At 39.9% G+C, this 22,025-nt stretch overlaps 1 protein-coding gene across 2 annotated transcripts; it reads left to right on the top strand.

The window, feature by feature from the left end:
* Nucleotides 1–13,709: 13,709 nt before the first annotated feature.
* LOC115724970 (putative DUF21 domain-containing protein At3g13070, chloroplastic) lies at nt 13,710–21,153 on the top strand. Of its 2 annotated transcripts, none has more exons than XM_030654357.2 (14): nt 13,710–14,568; nt 14,657–14,754; nt 14,864–14,957; nt 15,427–15,504; nt 15,620–15,723; nt 16,263–16,344; nt 16,693–16,832; nt 16,907–16,985; nt 17,116–17,179; nt 18,056–18,147; nt 18,289–18,354; nt 18,686–18,802; nt 20,062–20,235; nt 20,488–21,153. In XM_030654357.2, the coding sequence occupies exons 1-14, from the start codon at nt 13,996–13,998 to the stop codon at nt 20,725–20,727; spliced, it is 2,001 nt and encodes a 666-aa protein (XP_030510217.1). In that variant the 5' UTR covers nt 13,710–13,995; the 3' UTR covers nt 20,728–21,153. The 2 variants fall into 2 exon arrangements, with proteins under 2 accessions (XP_030510217.1, XP_030510218.1); XM_030654358.2 differs by having other exon boundaries at nt 13,742–14,568; nt 20,395–21,153.
* The last annotated feature ends 872 nt before the right edge of the window (nt 21,154–22,025 follow it).

The raw sequence follows: 22,025 nt of genomic DNA, 5'->3' as shown, positions 1-22,025 counted from the left end.
TCGGACTGACCATCTGTCTGAGGATGGAATGCTGTACTGAATTTCAGCTTCGTACCCATTGCCCGCTGCAAACTTTGCCAAAATTTGGAGGTGAATTTTGGATCCCTGTCCGAAACTATAGATTTCGGTACCCCGTGAAGTCTCACTATCTCCCTGACATATAACTCTGCCAACTGATCCACTGAAAATGTTGTTCTGACCGGCAGAAAATGAGCAGATTTTGTAAATCGGTCCACCACTACCCAGATGGAATCATGCAAACCCGTGGTCCTAGGTAACCCGACCACAAAATCCATCGCAATATCTTCCCATTTCCATTCTCGTAGGGTTAGAGGCTGCAACAACCCTGCTGGTCTCTGATGTTCAGCCTTGATCTGCTGACAAGTGAGGCATCTCGATACGAATTCTACCAAATTCTTCTTCATACCGCTCCACCAGAAGTACGGTTTCAAATCTTGGTACATCTTAGTGGTGCCGGGATGCAGAGAATACGGGGTAGAATGAGCCTCCTCAAAGATCTCATTTCTCAGTTCCACACTGTTCGGAACACAAACCCTGGCTTTATACAAAAGCATCCCACTATCTGACATCGAAAAGTCTTTGGTTTGACCAGCCAATACCTCATCTCGGATCTTCACTAACTCCGGATCTGTCATCTGAGCGACTTTTATTCTTTCTAACAGATCAGATTGCAGCGTCAAGTTGTGAAGTTGACCTACCACAAACTCAATACTGGATCTAACCATATCCTCTGCTAGCTGAGGTGAGATCTGAACCATGCTAGCTACTCGCCCGGGACCCTTTCTGCTCAGGGCATCAGCCACTACATTGGCTTTTCCGGGATGATAGAGGATCTCGCAGTCATAGTCCTTCACTAGTTCCAACCAACGCCTTTGTCTCATGTTCAAATCTTTCTGAGTAAAGAAATACTTGAGACTTTTATGGTCGGTATAGATCTCACACTTCTCCCCGTAAAGGTAATGCCGCCAAATCTTCAGTGCAAAAACCACTGCGGCCAATTCTAAATCATGAGTCGGGTATCGCTGTTCATAATCCTTTAACTGACGGGAGGCATAAGCGATAACCCGATCGGCTTGCATCAATACACACCCCAAACCCTGTTTGGATGCGTCACAGTAGACTACGAACTTTTCCTTGTCCGAAGGCAAAGCTAGTACCGGAGCAGTAATCAATCTCTGTTTTAGCTCCTGAAAACTAGCTTCACATTTATCTGACCAGATGAACCGCTGATTCTTCTTTGTAAGTTCGGTTAAGGGCATTGAAATTTTGGAGAACCCCTCCACGAACCTACGGTAGTACCCAGCTAATCCCAAGAAGCTTCTGATCTCTGTCACTGTCTTCGGTCTCGGCCAATCCCTGACGGATTCAATCTTCCCGGGATCCACCTTGATCCCATCTTTACTCACAATGTGCCCTAGGAAGGACACCTGAGACAACCAGAACTCACATTTCTTGAACTTGGCGTAAAGCTTATGTTCTCGAAGTCGTTGCAGTACCATTTGAAGATGTAACTCATGCTCCTCTTCTGATTGAGAGTACACGAGGATGTCGTCGATAAACACAATCACACAGATATCGAGGAAATCCTTGAATACTCTATTCATCAGGTCCATGAATGCTGCAGGAGCATTGGTTAGTCCGAATGACATAACCAGGAACTCGTAATGTCCATACCTAGTGCGGAAAGCCGTCTTTAGAATGTCCTCCTCTCGGATTCTCAACTGATGATAACCCGAGCGGAGATCAATCTTAGAAAAGACCGTCTTCCCCTGAAGCTGATCGAACAAGTCATCAATCCTAGGTAATGGATATTTATTCTTCACCGTCAGCTTGTTCAATTCCCTGTAGTCGATGCACATCCTCATAGATCCATCCTTCTTCTTGACGAACAAAACCGGGGCTCCCCAAAGTGATACACTGGGCCGAATGAACCCTATGTCAAGCAACCCTTGGAGCTGAATCTTTAATTCCTTAAGTTCAGCTGGAGCCATCCTATACGGGGCTTTGGAAACCGGTTCCACCCCTGGTGCCAAGTCAATCACGAAATCAATCTCCCGCTGAGGTGGTAACCCTGGAAGTTCTTCGGGAAAAACGTCCAAAAATTCCCGAACCACTCTGATGTCCTCTGGCCGAATGGTATCTGGCCGAGTGGTGTCCACCACCACGGCCAGAAACCCTAAGCAACCGCCGTGCAACAATTCTCTCGCTGACATAGCCGAGATCACCGGGATCCGAGATCCCTGAACCGAACCAACAAATACAAATGGTTCTTCACTTTCCGGTTGGAAGACCACCATCTTCCTCTTACAGTCAATGCTCGCCGAATATTTAGATAGGAAATCCATTCCTAAAATAATATCAAATTCGACTAAGCTCATCTCTATCAGATCAGCGCTTAACTCTCTACCATCTATCCTGATCGGCATAGACCTAATCCACCTATTGGATATAACCAATTCTCCGCCAGGTAACAGGGTTCCAAACCCTGATTCATATCTATCAAAGGGTCTACCCAATTTACTAAAGACTCTGGCCGCCACATAGGAATGTGTAGCCCCAGAATCAAACAGCACTGAATAAAGCGAGTTGTTAATAAAAAGCTGACCTGTGACAACCGACGGGGCGGCATCCGCATCGGCTGCGTGATAGCGAACACCCCGGGCCGGAGTGGGTATCGCCTGGAGCTCTCGGTGCCTCCGGTCGGAGCCGGGGACATTCCCTCTTGAAGTGTCCGGGCATGCCACAATGAAAGCATCCCCGACCTTTGCACTCACCCCGATGGTGCCTCTTTGCGGCTAGGGCACTCGGGGTAGGAGAATCGGGTCTCGGTACCACCGGGACGACTCCTCGTTCGGTTCCCCCGAACCTCTTGTTCGACTCGAGCCACGGAAGCCGTGGGTGCCCTCTTCCTCGATTAATGGCCGAACCACTACTCCCCCTGCTATAGCCTGATGCGGGAGGGGTAGGAGCCCCGCCACCAACCGGAGTACTGGCTGATTCTGACATACACCCCACTGCGCCCTCAGCTCGCAGTGCCTTCTCCACCATCTGAGCATAGGTGGTGCTGTCGTCGGTGGTGATCATCAGGTCATGCCTGATCTTGGGATTCAACCCGTCAAGATACTTCTCCTTCTTACTGAAGTCGGTCGGCACAATTCCCGAGGCTAACCTCGCCAACCGATCAAACTGAGTAGTATACTCAGTGACGCTCATGTTCTCCCGCTGGGTCAGGTGAACGAACTCTTTCCTCTTGGCGCTTCTGACCGCCTCATTGTAGTATTTCGCGTTAAAGAGTTCTTGGAACCTTTCCCAAGTCATGGTGGTGACATCGTGAATCTGTGACACCATGTCCCACCATACCAGGGCGTCCTCCTGGAACTGAAATGTGGCGCATACCACTCTGTCATTACCGGTGACACCCATGAAATTCAGAATTCTGGTAATCACCGTCAGCCACTGCTCGGCTTTCGATACATCTGGACCTCCCAGGAATACCGGAGGTGCTTGCTTCCGGAACCGCTCATACAATGGTTCCAATCTATGGGCCGCCACCACTATCTCGGCACAGGCGGCGGGGGCGGTGCCACGGAACTACGAACGGGCTGCGGGAGCTCCATGCCGTCTCAACCTGCGAATCTCGAGGTCTTGTTCTTCGATCTGGCTTGCATCTCCGCAAACCACAACTCCCGGTTCGGGGCTCCACGATCGGTGGGGAGCTGGGCGGCCGTGGCGGGTTTTCATCACCCGGCCACGAGCCTGCCTCGGGGACCTCTCGCCTCGGCCCCTAGCGGGTGGGGAACCGGGCTCCTGTCCCTGATTCGACCCTACGGAGTTGCCCTGACTCCTGGTAGTCCGCCTGGCGTCCATCTAGTTAGAACCGCCTGCGAAACCAAGAGTTGGCATATCAGGTCGTATTCAAGGCGAGCTTACTAATGCCGCTTAATTTGGAAAATAAAAACGAAACATGCGCCTATTCTACTATCAGGCTACTAACATGCTTCCTAACAGGCTTTTCTTTTTCATAACTGAATAAAAATAAACTACTAAAGCAATAAAGGCTTACTGAACCGTGAACCGAGCTAACTGCTGATGATGATTGTACATGTCGTGACGATCTTCGGAAGACAACCTGGCGGCTCTGATACCAAATTGTGACACCCTAACTACCTTAGGCGTATTACGTGATTTTTAAACGTACTGTGCAGCTCGTTGCTAATCAACGAGGTTTATGGAAAAACGTGATTAATTAAAATTTTGCTTTTTGATTAAACTTGTAAACCATATTACAAAAGACTCGGGATCCCGATTACAAAAATATTTACAAAAAGTTTAACTGTTTAACTGTTACATCAAAATAAAGTCGTCTAACGACCAGTTACAAAAAAACTCAGCCTTGCTGTCCCGAGGATCGTACGCTCCAGGCCTAACCGCCCCGACATGTACAATCTCATAAGCTCGCTCACGGTCCATCAGCGATTGTGACAGTCAGTAGTCCCGTGATCCGTAAGGGGAAATACCGGGTAAGCTGTGCAATCCCACACCGCCTGGGGAAGGTCAAGTGGGATGATTCTGAAACTGTGTAGGTATGGGACTACACAGTTGAAGAGAGCTTAAATGGATTGATTGGTACTACCTATGTCAACAAGGTGCATCTTGTTTTTCGGTAGCCCATCTCGAAAGAACTCCACAGTTAAGCGTGCTTGGCCTGGAGCAATTTCAAGGATGGGTGACCTCCTGGGAAGTTTTCCCAGGAAGCGTGCGAGTGAGGACAAAGCATGCTGGAAACACTCGTGTTGGTTTGTAGGGTCAGTCATCAGTCCATGAAGCAGCCAGAGTGGCGTACTCGTGTATAAGAGCCATTCATTCCGTGGGTGTAAGGACCCAATGGAGGCTTGAAGCGGGGACGTTACAAATGGTATCAGAGCCTTGTCCCAGCCGGAAGTGTGGTCGACGAGGACGTCGGACCCTGTAAGGGGGGTGATTGTGACAGTCAGTAGTCCCGTGATCCGTAAGGGGAAATACAGGGTAAGCTGTGCAATCCCACACCGCCTGGGGAAGGTCAAGTGGGATGATTCTGAAACTGTGTAGGTATGGGACTACACAGTTGAAGAGAGCTTAAATGGATTGATTGGTACTACCTATGTCAACAAGGTGCATCTTGTTTTTCGGTAGCCCATCTCGAAAGAACTCCACAGTTAAGCGTGCTTGGCCTGGAGCAATTTCAAGGATGGGTGACCTCCTGGAAGTTTTCCCAGGAAGCGTGCGAGTGAGGACAAAGCATGCTGGAAACACTCGTGTTGGTTTGTAGGGTCAGTCATCAGTCCATGAAGCAGCCAGAGTGGCGTACTCGTGTATAAGAGCCATTCATTCCGTGGGTGTAAGGACCCAATGGAGGCTTGAAGCGGGGACGTTACATATTCAGCTTGTGGTTAACGAGTGGTAAAAAAAAGGTACTTTATAAAGTACCAAAATTGTATGTTTATGATATTGTGTAAATGTGTAATCATGTTGATATAAGATTGAATTGTTGAGTATTACTGGTTATTGTTTTATTCACTTTTCTTGCTGAGTCTCGGTGACTCACGGGTGCTTTATGGTGCAAGTGAAGGGAAGGCAAAGGTTGAGCAGCCATGAGTTCGAGGTCCCAACTGCAATGTACATATTAGATGCAGTGGCATGGCCCAGTGAATAGGATGCTCTATTTTTATTGTGTTTTGGGAATGCAAAGTATATGTTGTAAAAGCACTATCAAACCAATTTATAAATATTTTGAAAACAGGGGGACCCCGTAGTTAATATTACTTATCTTTTGTTATAAAGACGTTTTATATGTCTGATTTTAATCATCAAAAATTTAATTACCCACACTTTTAGTATAATTATATAGTATATAAATAAGAATTTTATAAAAGCACACACACATGTGGCGTCCTTGTTGGATAGGGGGTTAAAACATGGTATTAGAGCGCCAAGGTTTTTAGATCCTGAAGACTGGTTTGATATGTACATTGGCTGCGAGGACTTGTTCGACTCTTGGTTCAATAAGCTTTAATTAATAGATAATTTGTTAATTATCTGTTTGCCTGATTATCTGAATTGTGTTAATATTGGAAATGTGTGGGAAGAATTATGATATGTGAAAAATACTTATCAGTATTGTTATTACCTGGAATGTGACCACAGGTGTATAGATTATGCACCCCAGGCAGACTGAGGTAATCGCGAGCTAGTTGGGCTCGGGGTTGCTGGTGAGGGCGAGAACCCTCCACTAGCACCAAACTGGGAGGAATTATATGTCGCGATGCAGGAGACCATCCGGCAGCAGGGTGAACAAATTCGAGAGCTGAGGGAGCAATGATCTCAGCTTGCTCTAAACCCTAATCCTGATCCTCCGACACCTCTAGTAGTGCCACCAGATGCAGGGAATGGTTTGGAACAGTTGTATGAGCAGTTGAGGAAGCAGAACCCGCCAGTATTTGAGGGTGGTCCTGATCCACTTAAAGCGGAGCAGTGGATGAGTATGATAACATCGATTTTTTATTTTATGTGGGTCGAGGATAATGACCGAGTCAGGTGTGCTATTTATATGCTACGAGAAGAAGCCCGTATTTGGTGGGAGATTGTGTCTCAAGGTCATGACCTGAATAACATGACCTAGGATGCTTTCTGAGCATTATTTTACGAGAAATACTATAATGAGTCTATTCGGGCAGCAAAGGCAGAAGAATTTATACGATTGACTTAAGGCAGCATGACAGTAACAGAATATGCCACCAAGTTCTATCGACTGGAAAAATTTGCTTCAGATGAAGTGGCTACTGAAGCTGCTAGAAAAGTAAAGTTTATTGGAGGATTGGATGAACATATTGCACGAGATGTGATAGTTGTTGCTAAACAACTTAGGGTTGTTCGGACTTATGCCCAGATAGTCAAATTGGCCCTAGTTGTTGAGGGTGCAGAAGATCAGATACGAAAGAAAAATATTGCCAGAAGAGATTCATGGAAGCAAACATCAAGTGTTGGTTCTGGTAGGGGTACTGACTCTGGTGATCGCAATAAAAGGCCTAATGAACAAGCATCTGCAGGCCCAAACAAAAGGTTCCAGGGTAACCAAGGTTTCTATTGTGGCGGGAATGAAAATTGGCGGACTTTTCCTGAATGTCCGAGATGTAAAAGGCGCCACCATGGCGAGTGTAAGGCCAGGGCCTGTTTTCATTGCGGGGTAGTGGGTCACATGAAGATGAATTGCCCACAGTTACTACGACCAGAACAAAAGAAGGATGATACACCTGCTCCTGCCTGGGTGTTTGCCCTGAGTCAGGCCGAGGCTGATGCCGGCCCTTCCATTGCGACAGGTCAGCTTTCTGTTGCTGGTACTTTATTGATTGTTCTGATTGATTTTGGTACGACGCATTCTTATATTTCAAGTAGAATAATTGAGAAATTGAATAGGCCTAGTGATGTACTTTCTAGAGGCTTCAGAACTTTACTGCCTACTGGAGAGCTGGTTATCTCCAATAGGTGGGTTTGATTTCTTCCTATATATGTGGAAGGAAGGGAGTTATCAGTTGATCTGATAGAACTAAATTTGGAGGACTTTTGTAAAGCCCGCTTAGTTAATTTGGAAATTATCAGTTAATTATGATTAATTATGAAATTATTTATAGCTATTTAAATAATTTATTATACTGTTATTTATGGAATTCAGAAATGCATGGTTATGTTATTCAGTAGTTTTCATATTTTGCATTTCCGGTGCCCGGTATTTTGGAACTCGGCGTTTGGCTCAGTAGAAATCACAACTTAGTATGTTAGTAGTTTGCGGACGGGTTTTAGACATTGGGAATGTCGGGAATGGCCGGGAATTTAGAATTTCCCAAAAAATACCCCTTTAGTATGATTTATATGGTTTTATGGTGGAGGGGCAAAATAGTCTTTTTGCCCCATTAGTGTTTTGTCTTTAGTGACTTTATTAATTGAAGATTAAATATTTATTTTAAATGTTACTTGGCTGAAATAATGTGATATATGCCTTAAAAACTCCTTTTTCTCTTAAATTTCCACACTTAGTCAAAATTAGAAAGAAATTTCAAAACTCACACACTCAAAGCTCTCTCTCTCTTTTCGGCCAAAGCTTGGGCTGCTAGGGCTGGGATTTTTTCTGCTCAAAGCTTGTAATTTTCAGCTCATCTTTGTGTAATCCTAGTCAAGGTTTGATCACTTGTAACTTTCCCTTTATGTTTCTTGAGTTTTGAGAAAATTTGATGAAATGCATGCCTTTTTGATGATGTTGCTGCTGCTTGTTATTGTTGTTGTTTTTATGGTTAAAATGTTGAATTAATTATGTTTAATTAGGTTGAATTGCATGCTTAAGTTTCTTGTTCTAGTTGGTTAGATTTTTATGTGAAAAAGTTATGATTTTTGAAAGAAATGGTGTGATTTGTTGTTGTATGGTTGCTGGATGTTTTTAGTTGTTTGCAGAGGCTTAATTATGTTGGTTTAAGTTGATTCTAGCTAGTTTGAATGCATGTTAGAGGGATTTGCCCAAGTTTGAGTTTAGAACTCAAAGCTTGAGCTCCAATGGTGTTTTTTGTTTCTGTGTATTCTGGGTTGTTTTGAGGCCTTAGAAATGTTCTAGGGAAGGTTTAGAACAGGTCTGGAAAGTTTGAAGCAATTTGGGGTTGAATTGGTTGAGATATGAGAATTTGATTGTTGCTGCCTGCGAGGAACCGGAATTCCGGTTGTGCATCCGGAATTCCGGATGAGTGTCTTGAATTTCCCAGAACCGGAATTCCGGTTGGGCAACCGGTCTACCGGTTGGGGAATTTTCAGAACCCGTGTTTTTCCTCGTTTTTATGTTTTAAGGGGTATTGCCATGCTTTTTATCGATAGGGAAACTTTTAGTTCCTAGTTTAAGTCCCCGGGAAGTGATTTAGCGTGTCACTTATAGTGTTGTGATTTTTATGGTTTAGGAGCCTGTAATCCCCCGCTCAGCTAAAGTTCCAGTCAGGTTGACCGGCACACCTGAATTCGGAATCCAAGTAAGATTAGTATAACAGTATGCATATGTAGATTACATGTTTAGCGAGCATGTAGGAAGCCTATTAGATTACATTAGTTGTATGTTGGCTTCGAACCATCCAACCCTGTCACGTCGGTACAGGCTGGAGTATGACCGACGGCGGAGTATGACCGGTTTGACCGATCAGGCTGACACTTGGTTGGTGGTTCCGTACTATTGACGTATCCCGTCGGTACAGGCTGGAGTATGACCAGCAGCCGGAGTATGACCGGTTCGACCGATCAGGAGGATATAGTAACACGTCGGTACAGGCTGGAGTATGACCAGCAGCCGGAGTATGACCGGTTCGACCGATCAGGTTGTTACGTGTCAATAGTACCGTCCCTATGAACGTTCAGAACTCAGTACCATGTTGGACATGGCAGTAGTGGCTCAGTACCATGTTGGACATGGCAGTAGCGGGACTCAGTATCGTGTTGGACACGGCAGTTAGAATTATGTATGAGTATTATTATGCTTTTCTTACTGAGTCTGTCGACTCACAGTTCTACGTTGATGTGTAGGTAAAGGCAAGGCTAGAGCTGATGGACCGTGAGCGAGCTTATGAAGGTTGTACATGTCGGGGCGGTTAGGCCTAGAGCGTACGATCATCGGGACAGCGAGGCTGATTTTGTAACTGGTCGTTAGACGACATTTATTTTATGTATCAGTTAAACAGTTAAATCTTTTTTGTAAATGATTTTATAATCGGGATCCCGAGTCTTTTGTAATATTGTTTTATAAGTTTAATTAAAAAGCAAAATTTTAATTAATCACGTTTTTCCATAAACCTCGTTGATTAGCAACGAGCTGCACAGCATGTTTAAAAATCACGTAATACGCCTATGTTAGTTAGGGTGTTACAACTTTGATGTTATTTTGGGCATGGATTGGCTTGCTAAATACAACGCCGTTATTGATTACAAAAGAAAAATGGTAACTTTTCAGCCTGAGGGCGAGGATCCCTTTATATTTGTGGGTAAGATGCAGGGATCCCGGATTCCCTTAATTTTAGCGCTTAGGGCAAGAGATTTATTGTGTGAGGGGTGCATTGGTTTCTTAGCAAATGTTGTGGATATTACCTGGGAACCACCAGTTGGACCGGAGCATGTCCTAGTGGTTCGAGAATTTTTGGATGTTTTTCTAGAGGAGTTACCGGAGTTACCACCAAAACATGAAATTTATTTTGAGATTGATCTAATATCAGGGGCAGAGCCTGTATTAAGAGCTCCCTACATGATGGCACCTGCGGAGCTGAAAGAGTTAAAAGTTCAGCTACAGGGGATGTTGGATTTAAAATTTACAAGACCAAGTACCTCACCTTGGGGTGCACCAGGTTTGTTCGTGAAAAAGAAGGATGGAACTTTACAAATGTGCATTGATTACCGGGAGTTGAATAAGTTAACAGTGAAGAACAAGTATCCTTTGCCAAGGATAGATGACTTATTTGATCAGTTACAAGGAAAGATTGTCTTCTCCAAAATCGATCTTCGATCTGGTTATCACCAGTTGAGGATTCGGGAAGAGGATATTCCTAAGACAGCGTTTTGGACCCAGTATGGACACTACAAATTTCTGGTAATGTCCATCAGATTAACAAACGCCCCGGCAACATTTATGGACTTGATGAATCGAGTGTTCAAAGACTTCCTGCATGATTTTGTTATTGTCTTTATTGATGATATTCTAATTTATTCAAACACATAAGAGACTCACGAAAGACATCTTCGGGTGGTGTTACAACATCTCCGGGAGCATAAGTTGTATGCCAAGTTCAAGAAATGCGAATTCTGGTTGCCTTAAGTGAGTTTCTTGGGGCATGTGGTAAGTAAAGATGGTATTCTAGTTGATATGGTAAAGATTGAAGCGGGACGAGACTGGCCTCGACCTAAGTCAGTAACTGAAGTTAGAAGTTTCCTAGGATCGGTAGGGTATTATAGAAGATTTGTTGAGGGCTTTGCTAAGATTTCTGTGCCCTTAATAGAATTGACTCGAAAGAGTTGCAAGTTTGTTTGGACTGATAAGTGTGAAAGTAGTTTCTGGGAACTGAAACAAAGGTTGATTACTGCTCCTGTGTTAACCTTACCGGTAAGTGATGAAAAGTTTGTGATTTATTGTGATGCATCCAAACAGGGGTTAGGCTGTGTTCTTATGCAATCAAGGAAAGTGATTGCTTATGCATCCAGGCAATTGAAAGAGTATGAACAGTGGTATCCTACCCATGATATTGAACTGGTAGTAGTTGTTTTTCGCATTGAAAGTTTGGCATCACTATCTATATGGTGAGAAGTGTGAGATTTATATTGATCACAAAAGCCTCAAGTACTTTTTCACTCAAAAGGACTTAAACATGAGGCAACGACGATGGTTATAACTGGTCAAAGATTATGACTGCGAGATTCTCTACCACCCTGGAAAAGCAAATGTGGTAGCGGATGCTCTAAGTCGAAAAGGGCCAGGGCAAGTCTGTGAACTAAAGAAGATTTCAGCAGAGTTGGCTGAGGATATGACTAGAGCGGGAATTGAATTTGTGATTGGAAAACTTGCCCATATTACCCTGCATTCTAATCTATTGGAAAGAATTAGAGTGGCTCAACAAAGTGACCTTGAGTTGCAGGGGCATAAGGAGAAGTTAGAGGCCGGATCGACAAAAGACTTTTCACTTTCATCTGATGGGTTATCACGATACAAGAACAAAATTTGTGTACCGACTGACAAAGATATCAGACAGGAGATTCTTAATGAATCTCATACTACACCGTACTCCTTACACGCGGGAACAACCAAAATGTATCATGATGTGAAAACTTTATATTGGTGGCTAGGTATGAAGAGGGATATTGTTGAATATGTGTCAAGATGCTTAACCTGTCAACAAATCAAAGCAGAACATCAGAGCTCGGCAGGTTTGCTTTAGCCTCTAAAGATTCCCGAGTGAAATGGGAAGACATCACCATGGATTTTGTGGTGCCCAAAACAGTTGGGTATTATGAATCTATTTGGGTGATTGTGGATCGATATACGAAGTCTGCTCACTTTTAACCAGTACAGATTTTAGACAGGAAGGAAAAGGTGCTGCGAAACAAGACTATTCTGCTAGTTAAAGTGCTGTGGCGGAACAACAAGGTTAAAGAAACCACTTGGGAATTAGAGTCGCAGATGCAAGAGCAGTATCCCGAGCTTTTCAGATAAATTTTGAGGACGAAATTCCTATAAGGGGGGATAGTTGTAATATCCCGGAAAATAAAATGATAATTGATTAGACATATTTTATTAAATATGTAATTATTTTGGTAATGAAGTAAGATTATGATCCTACTTAGGGTAATTAGTGAGGCTTTATTATATGATTATATAAAGCACAATTTATTAATTACGGAGATTATATTGAGATATGTGGGTATCGAGGATACCATATCTGAAATAAAAATATTTTTCCAGGCTCGTTGACTGTGGAAACTTGGCAATGTGGTCAGAAATGTCACAACATTAATGGATGAATTATTTTGAGGGTATTTCGGACTAGTTTAGAATTTTAGAATGTCGGTTGGATGGATTAATAAAATTACCATAATGCCCCTAGGTTATAATTTAAGCTTAAGTTTCTTTGAGGGGTAGATTAGTCATTTTATATTTTGACATTTTGTCTTATTTACTTTGTGGGCTGATTGTATATTTAAGAAAAAAGAACACTGTTACCATTACCAACAACAACTCTCAAGTCTCAACAACACCGTTACCATTACCAACACCCAACTCCCTTATTACTTTCTCTCTAGAACTTTCTTTCCTTTCTTATTTTCCTGCAAAATAAACTTTTACCCAAAAACCCCCTTCAATTTACCTAGATTTTCATTCATAGATCTCTCTGGATTAGGTCCAAGTCGACGAGAAGAAGAGTAAATTTTGTGAGAAAAGAAAATTGGGTAGAAGAAAAGAAGAAAAAGAAAAGTGAATCGTATGAGCTGGTTTGTGAAATCGGGGCAGACAATAATATTGAATCCAATTCTAATCGTTTTATAACGTGTCTTTTGATCTTTATTCTCCATTATTCACCTCAGTTGTCCATAGATTTTTTATTATCTAATCGTAATTTTAATTCTGATTATAATTTTAATCGGAATAATTAGAGTGAGATTCACTGCCAAGAATTGTAACCGAAAGCTGATTGGTGCTAGATTCTTTGCGAAAGGTCATGAGGCGGCGACAGAAAGAAGAAAAAGAAGAAAAAGAAATAGAAAAATTAATTTAATAATTTTTTTAAATTAAAAAAAGTAAAAAAAAAAAAAAATTATTTTTTTTCTGATTTTTTTTAATTTTTTTTTAAATATTTATAATTGTTTTTTAAAACTAATATTACATGGACCACTAAAAATTTGCTATGTGTACAAGTGTGTACACGTGGACAGTCCACCGTAGCACTTAACTGTAATTTTTGGACGGAGGTGTACAGAGCAAAACGGAACCAGAGTTTAGGTATTATAGCCGTCAAAAATTCAATTTTTGTGGTTAAATGTTATAAACCGTAAAATTCAGGTGGTTTAGCCGTGAATATCCCTAATAATAATAATGTTTTCTAATGCTTCTATTCAATAGGGGCATTTTGGTAATTTGCCTAGGCTGCTGCCAAACTTTGGCTTTGTTTCACCAAACCAACTAAAGCCAGCCCTTCCATAGCTACAGAGACCTTCTTCAATCTTCGCATTTTAGGCTTTTTCCTTAGCTTAGTTGATATGCAAAACCAAATTATCTCTCGAACGCTCAATTCTAACTCGCATTTCCTCTAGTGGAGGCTTTCATAGTCCTTCGAAGTTGAATTACTTGCCAAAGTATAGTCTTTATTATCTGTAAAATCTTGTAAGGAATTTTCGGTTCTGGGTTTTGCCGGTATATACCTTTTCAGCTAACAATTAATGGATATGGCGCTCGACTCTTCGCTTCTGAGCTCACCAAAGTTTATAAATAAGACAAAATCATTGGGTTTGTTTCACTATAACGGGAGAATACGAATGCCCACGAAGAGTTTTCCGGTGAATAATCGTTACCCATTTCGATTGGCGTTATATGGCATACATTCTGAGAATTTTAAGAGCTTTCCGTGCTCAGCGTGGAGAGGTGATATTGACTTGTACGTTGGTAGCGATTGTTCGACACCTAGAGGCAAAGATGGTGATAATTTCGGCAGCCAAAATGGTTTCAATTTTGAGTTTTTGCGAGAAATTTTGAAGCGTGGAATTGTGTTCGTGGCAATGGTTTCTGGGGTTTTGGTATATAGTTGTAAAAAAGCTTTAGCGAGTGAAGGTATTGTCAATGCTGGATATGGCGTTTTTGGGCCGTGCATATTATTAATGAGAAATGCTTGGCCTAAGACGTTACAGGTTCTTCAGGTCTTCAAAGAACAGGGTTTGATTTTGGCTTTGCTTTTGGGACTCTCTGCATTCTTTTCTATGGCAGAGACTTCAATCACGACGCTTTGGCCTTGGAAGGTATGCCATTTCTATTAAGTTGGTAATTCAGAATAGTCCTAATGCTTTGCATTGTCGTTTAGATAATTCAATGTCGCTTCACGGTCAGGTGCGTGAGTTAGCTGAGAAAGAATCTGAAAATGGTCTCTTCAAAATGCTTCGCAGTGATGTTACTCGCTTCTTGACAACTATATTAATCGGCACAACGTACTTCTCACTTGTTCTTGATTTGAGTGTTATCATTTTTCTTTTATTAGTCTTTAGCTTTTATATTGAGTATCTCTTTCTTATGCTGACGTTTTATTGAATTTCTCAGTGTTGTCAATATTGGAGCTACGGCTTTAGTTACAGAGGCTGCAACAGCATTGTTTGGCGAAGCTGGTGTTAGTGCAGCAACTGGAGTAATGACTGTAAGTTTCAGTATCCCCACCTTAATAAACTTATTCTAGAAGTTTGATAGTTATCTAATTCTAGACTGAAAATTTAAACTTTGAAACTATTTAACTTGAAGTTCTTCTAAACTTCATATGTATATATCTATAAACATTAGGGACACTATTTGAACCACTATTCATGCTTAGTGCTTCTATGTAGTTACATGTAGCAGTTTTCTTTCCCTAATTTCTAATCACAGCTTGTTTGTGGTTTTCTGCTTCTGAAACCATGTTCAATAGGAAAAGGCTATCTTAAGATGCTTATTATGGATTGGAACATCTGTTAGCACATTCCACCCATCTAAGCACTAACTAACAGACCAAAAACGATTGCCATTGAAGAAGAAAAACACAGAACTCCTAGTTTGTTTTTACTTCCTAATGAAAAATGTCACTAGGAAAATATTGCTTATGTTATTTTCCCCTGTTTTGATGATGTTGGTAGGTTGCCATATTGCTCCTTACTGAAATCACTCCAAAAAGCATAGCTGTTCACAATGCTACAGAAGTTGCTAGGTTTGTGGTAAGTGTTGCCAACTAAATTCCAGATGCAATTGTTGTTTATCTACTTTATGTGTTTAGTTGAATGTTCTCCTATGTATCACATTATTATACAAGATATGTGTGGGATCTTGTAGGTCAGACCAGTGGCGTGGCTTTCGGTGGTTTTATATCCTGTTGGAAGAGTTGTTACATATTTATCGATGGGAATTTTAAAACTGCTTGGCTTGAAAGGAAGAAGGTGTGCTTGCAAACAATCCTATTTTGATACTCTGCATTTCTTTTTTCTCTTGTTATGCCTGTTTCATTTCTCCTGTTACTTGAGTGCATTTTTCTTATCAGATCGGTAATAGAACTTTCATACAATACTACTAGTAGTTTGTTCTTTGAAATTGCTGCTTGACAATAATACCACTCTTGGTCTGTTTCTTGTTGAAGTGTATGCTGAATGATGTCATTAACTATAATAAAATAGCCAATGCGAGTGTTTTGTATTGAATGTTTATGAGTAAGAATAATGCCACGATCATTTGAAACAATTTTGAAGGCTTGATTTTCCTAACTTGCAAATGCACTAGTGTTAAACATGATATATTTATAAAACTGTAGCATAAATCAAGACCCAGCGATAGCAACAACTATATTGATAAGTTTGAGCATCACCTGCCACATATGATATATATGCTCCTATACCTTTTGTTAAACATGAAGATTATGAGCAAATTTTCATTATAAAAATTTGTGCCATTGCTTTAAAGTTCCCAATTTTTCTTTGATCAGTGAACCATATGTTACAGAAGAGGAATTAAAATTGATGCTGCGAGGGGCTGAGTTAAGTGGGGCAATAGAGGAGGAAGAACAGGTATTACTTACGCTGTAATCTTTAAATTCTGCTGATATATTGTGGTAATATACTGAAATTGGTAAATTATCGATACAATTTGCGAAAATGTTCTGCTTATTATTTTTGTGCTGCCATTTCTCTTTCATTACATGTGCTTGGCTTCAAGAGTTTCAAGTCATCTGTCATCAGATCTATACATTATCTTGCTGTTACAAGCTTTTAAAATACTATCTGTGCATTTTCAACAACATGATTTTGCATCCTATTTATTTTACCGCAGTTCACTGAACTGTAAAAGTATCTCCAAATTTGTTTTCTATTTACTAGGTTTATTAACTCATTTAAAAAATACATATCCTTTTGCAGGATATGATTGAAAATGTCTTGGAGATTAAAGATACACACGTTAGAGAGGTAATGACACCTCTTGTAGATGTAGTTGCCATTGATTTCGGTGCTACTCTCATAGATTTTCACAACTTGTGGTTGACTCATCAATATTCAAGGTACACCCAAAATATATAACCACAGAAATCATTGTTCAATTCACTATGACTTGACACAGTGAGTATGTTTCCAGGGTCCCTGTGTTTGAGCAGCGTGTCGATAATATTGTTGGTATTGCATATGCAATGGATCTACTCGACTATGTACAGAAGGTTGTGATTTACTATTTTCTCTTATCCTCCGAGATGTAAATACTTTGATTTTTTAACATTTCTCTGTTTTCTTAAAATTGTATTTAACAATCTCATAGTGTGCTGAATAATAATGTTTTTTATTTTGAAGGGAGAGCTACTAGAAAGTACTACAGTTGGAGATATGGCTCATAAACCAGCATACTTTGTGCCAGGTAATCTTATATGCCATTTTCTAGAATAGCTCTATTCTATCTATGTAAGACTTTCACTGCATGTCGTTGCCTTCTAATTCTGATAATGTATTTAGCAGAGTTGGTAGTATATGGCATATGGTGACACATAATGTTTCACAATAGATATATCTCTAGAACTCCTGTACTCTGCCCTGGTGACAAGTGCTTCAAAGAAATTGTTTTGGTTTCCTGTTGCTACTAGATTGCTGATTGCTTTTTTGTTTAGGCAATATCTTTCTAGGATCAGTTGCATGGGGTGGATGGTAAGGTAGGTGGGCCGTATTTTAGTAAATTCTACTGGGATGATATTAATTTCGATAGGAGAGTATGCTATTTTTATATTTCTGCTGCCATTTCTTAGAGAGATGATTCTAGTATTTAATATAATACGTTGTTCACACCAAGCATTATAAGGAGGTTCAAGCTTGCTATGATCAATTTTCTTCATTCATAAAGGACTTTATACATTGGACCTTTGAAGGTTGTGTTCTTCCATTTAAAATTGTTGTATAATTCAACTTCCTTATATTTATATTTGCAAGTATATAAGCATGTGTGAACTGGAATAATCAATTGGACATTTAAAGCTAAGTTCTAATGAAAATCAGATTGTCTCTTCTATTTCTCCAATTCCCTGTTAAGACTCTTGCAGTTAGGCAGCCCTTACGATAATTTTTTTGTATACTCTTATTATGCTGTTTATCCTGATTGTGGATTATATGATCATCATCCATTTATTATCTTCTATAACATCTTAGGGAAAAAAATAATTTCACTTCAATATTTTTTTATATATCTTTTTTTCTTTTCTTTTTTGGATACGACTTGATTGGTTATATATTACTTATGGTGCAGATTCAATGTCTGTCTGGAATCTTCTAAGGGAGTTTCGCATCAGAAAGGTTCACATGGCTGTGGTTCTTAATGAATATGGTGGAACCATAGGGGTGTGTTCATTTGTTATGTTGTCGTTAGCTTCATGATAAATTATACTAATAGTACATCAATATACTGTGCTCATTATGGTGCTTTTATGTTCCTATCAATAATATCTCTTAACTATATTTTGTTTATTCTGCTGTGATCAGTTAGTTACCCTGGAAGATGTGGTTGAGGAAATTGTTGGTGAAATCTTCGATGAAAATGATTCAAAAGTAATGTTTCTATATTACATTTTTCTTTTCTATTTTCTTTTCTTGATAAGTAGTTCATCATAATAGGGCAAGGAGGTACAATCCTATATTTTTAATGGCAATAAAAGCTGCAAAAGTGAGAAACATTGAAGATCTAACACGCTTCAATAAATGAGCCTTTGTTTCCATACTAAAATGCCTAGAGGCCTTTAGATTTCTTTCTATCTACAACTATCCTTTTTTTTTTTTTTTGTGAATATGAATGTTAAGCATTTCATTTTTTTGGACAGTCCTATTCCTCTATTGACATCTGATCTTATTTTCTAAAGCTTTTGCTGTTTTATTGAAACAGGAGGAGATTCAGAAAAAAACTGGCTACATTGTGATGCGTGCGGAGGGAGTGTTTGACGTAGATGCAAATACATCTATTGATCAGCTTTCTGAAGATCTAAATGTCAAAATGCCAGAGGTACTAATCATTATGTTATTTCATGTTCTTGTTTTCCAAGGTGTCTGCTAGGTTCACCTATATGAGACTTAAAAGGGAACAACTAATTCGGCTACTTGCTGTATTGGTAGTTGCTTTGTGGCTGAGATGGTTTATGTGTGCTATGCTGTAATTGGTAACTACAGTACATAACCAAAATGAATATAGGTGTTAGGGCATTTTGGATTAGTAGGAGAGTGGCTATGTTGAATGAGCGATTGTTATTTCCCTCTCTTTGTTTCTAAGTGTATTCTGGGCATATGGTTCTTCAGAGTTTACATGGGCCTTTTGGCCATGGAACTGGACAGAGTGTTTACCATGCCATGACTCCATAAAACCATTAGTTATACAAGTCGTAGACACGATTTTAGGGAAGGTGGAACAAGTAAACGTTACTAGAGTTTCAGAACTGAGCATGAGCTGTTCGTGTTAACACTTTTTGAGGATGGTGGTGCTATATTGGAACTGCTGAACGAACCAGATTGACGAGAAATGCGATATTAGTTTCTGTTGATTAAATTGTTTGGGTTCTAAATGCTCTTGACAACACACAAAGCTGAGGGGTGTATTGAGCTTTAAGACAGAATTTGGAAACAACTCTATGAGTTTATCATTAGAGATTTTTCAAAATGGCAGGGGACCTTCATGAAGATATTTAGAGCTCTCAGAATGGAGAAAATTTGAGTGAATGTTTGGACAACATTGTTGGAGTTAAGAAAAGTTTCAGCCAACTGAAGTTTCAGAAGTTCAACTGCATTGGTGAGATACATGATGTGAGTCGTTCCTGGGCTAGTGTTGTGGAACATGTTTAAAGTGAGATGGGCTTTTTGTGTGGCGGATTAATTGATGTCGATATAGGAACAAAATCAATTAATCTGCCACAAATAAAATAAAATAAAATCCGTAAAGCTAACGCAAGTAGCGGTATAGTTATTAATGAAATGAGCATCAATTTCTGCTCAGGTCTTGGAAGGACAAACCGTCAAATCCTTTGTTTTGCAGTGGTTAGTAGAGTATATGAATGAAATGATTATCAGTGTTAGGAGTTATGGATTAGTAGGAGAGTGACTATCTCGAATGAGCTATTGTTTCACTGAGTTGTATGATTGTTTGATGTCTTGTTTAGAGATTATAACTAAATAATACAACGAGGTTGCTTTGGGCACTAGCTGAGTTCTATCAGTGTCACAAGTGGCTGCATGTTAGTATTGTTTTCATAGTCACTTATGTATGTATTGCAGGGTCATCAGTACGAAACAGTATCTGGTTTTATATGTGAGGCGTTTGGATATATTCCGAGGACAGGTGAGAGCATCAAAGTAGTCCTAGAAAATGAAATTGAAGAAGAGGAGAATGGTGAATCCAAACCAGATCACCAGGATCAGAAGGAAAAGCATCAGATCTTTAAGCTTGAGGTGTGTTTTTTCGTACATCCACTATAAGTCCAAGAACTCCAAGAATTATATTTCAAATATTTTATTTCTTGTGTATAAAGCTATTAAATCTGCAATAACACAGAAGTTTGATAACCGATCTTCTAACCCCAAATAACCCATATTTTGTATAATCCCCAGGATTTGACAGTTATAAAAAAGTGAAGGTGAGCTTCTGTCAATCAAGCTATTCGCAGTTTGGTAATACCTTTGCTTCTAATGTCTTTAATGCAGATTCTAGCAGGAAATGCCAGAAAGGTCAGTGCCGTTCGCTTTGAAAGATTAGACAATGATGATACTGCAGGGGATACCAAAGAGGTGACTCGGTTGGTCCCCAAAATTGTGAAAAGGAAGTGGAGCGGTGATGAAGACTCAGACAGTGCAGAATATGATGAAGATTCATTCCAGAGAAGACCGCAGAATAGTCTCCTTGATGAGCATGAAGAGAGTTATGATAGCCTAACTAAGCATTGATTATGATTCTTCTTGCTACCAATTTTACAGCATTGCCAAGGGAAGCAGTTAAATTTGAGGAACAAGGTACGGTTCCATGATCAGCAAATGAAGAACACTTTTTCACGGGCAAGGCAACTCTCTTCATCCAAATCTTTGGTAGTTATGTGTTTTGTGCACAACTATCTTGGAGTATTCTCACCTTGATATCAGCATGAGATCTATTCTACTGTCTAAATCTGTCTTGGCAATTGGTAAAGGGGACCATAGATGAGATGGCAATGCCATACCCTTTCGCATAAACAATGTTATTTTATTATTTTTTTTTTCTTATGTGAAATGTGTTATTTTTGAGAAGAGATTGATGTGATTGTCTCTCCAAATAGTCTTTGTATGTCTACTTGTGTAAATCATGTATTTTGAAATAAATACTATTGGTTCTCAAAACTATCTTAATAAATTCATAACCAAGTGAAGCTGGGACATAGTGGATGGGCAGGGAAGGGACTACTTAGGAGGAAAGTGTTGACAGCTAAAGCCAAAGAGAAGGGAACCTAAACTTTTGAAAGGACTTTGTTATCTTGGTTTAGTGGACATATGAATAGTTGTCACGACTTTAGGCCCCCCTCTTCCCAATCATCTTTTTAAGTGTGCTCGTTGTTATTATTATTATTATTATTATTATTATTATTATTTATTTTGTTGTGATATTGGCGGCAAAATTCTTTAAATTTTGAAGATAGTTGGACTTAGATCCCAATCAAATATTTGACGACAAAAGTCTCCTATTTATAATTTAGTGCATTTGCCACGCTTACCATTAAGTCCGGCCAATAATCTGTGATAATTTCTTACTGGTTCAAAATGATTTATAATTAAAAATAAAATCTAAGAGAGTGTTCTTGTTAACTTGTTGTTATAATTTTTTAGTCAATTTCTACATTCGAAAACATATGGGATAAAATCTATGAGGTATATATAATATATATAAAACGGAGTTTTTTTATTGGAGTTTTTTTTATAAATATAGGAAAATGTGATAGAATTTACTTTTTTTATGACATATATAAATAATGCAAAAAAATATGGGATTAAAAAATAATTAAAGTTTAAAATATGGTAAATAAATAAATAAATTTGATAAAACTTGTAATAATAAGGTTCGCTGGAAAAGTTGTCGGGAAAGTCATCGGTGCCGGAAAGTTGGCGGTACCAGAAAAAGTCACCAGAAAAGTTGTGGGAAAAGTCACAGTCGTCGGGAAAAATCACTAGAAAAGTCATCAGAAGTAAATGTCTCAGACATAAATAAAAATAGAACC

Source organism: Cannabis sativa, chromosome 6 (genome assembly GCF_029168945.1).
Source record: "Cannabis sativa cultivar Pink pepper isolate KNU-18-1 chromosome 6, ASM2916894v1, whole genome shotgun sequence".
In the NCBI taxonomy this organism is placed as follows: Eukaryota; Viridiplantae; Streptophyta; class Magnoliopsida; order Rosales; family Cannabaceae; genus Cannabis; species Cannabis sativa.
This window is presented reverse-complemented; position numbering and strand designations above follow the sequence as displayed.

Bases quoted from the DNA above. Each gene is read 5' to 3' on its own strand.
- LOC115724970 (XM_030654357.2), top strand. From the start codon at position 13,996: ATGGATATGGCGCTCGACTCTTCGCTTCTGAGCTCACCAAAGTTTATA. The intron at 15,724-16,262 runs GTGTGCTTGCAA...TTCTTTGATCAG, and splicing joins CTTGGCTTGAAAGGAAGAAG to TGAACCATATGTTACAGAAG. The intron at 16,345-16,692 runs GTATTACTTACG...ATCCTTTTGCAG, and splicing joins CAATAGAGGAGGAAGAACAG to GATATGATTGAAAATGTCTT.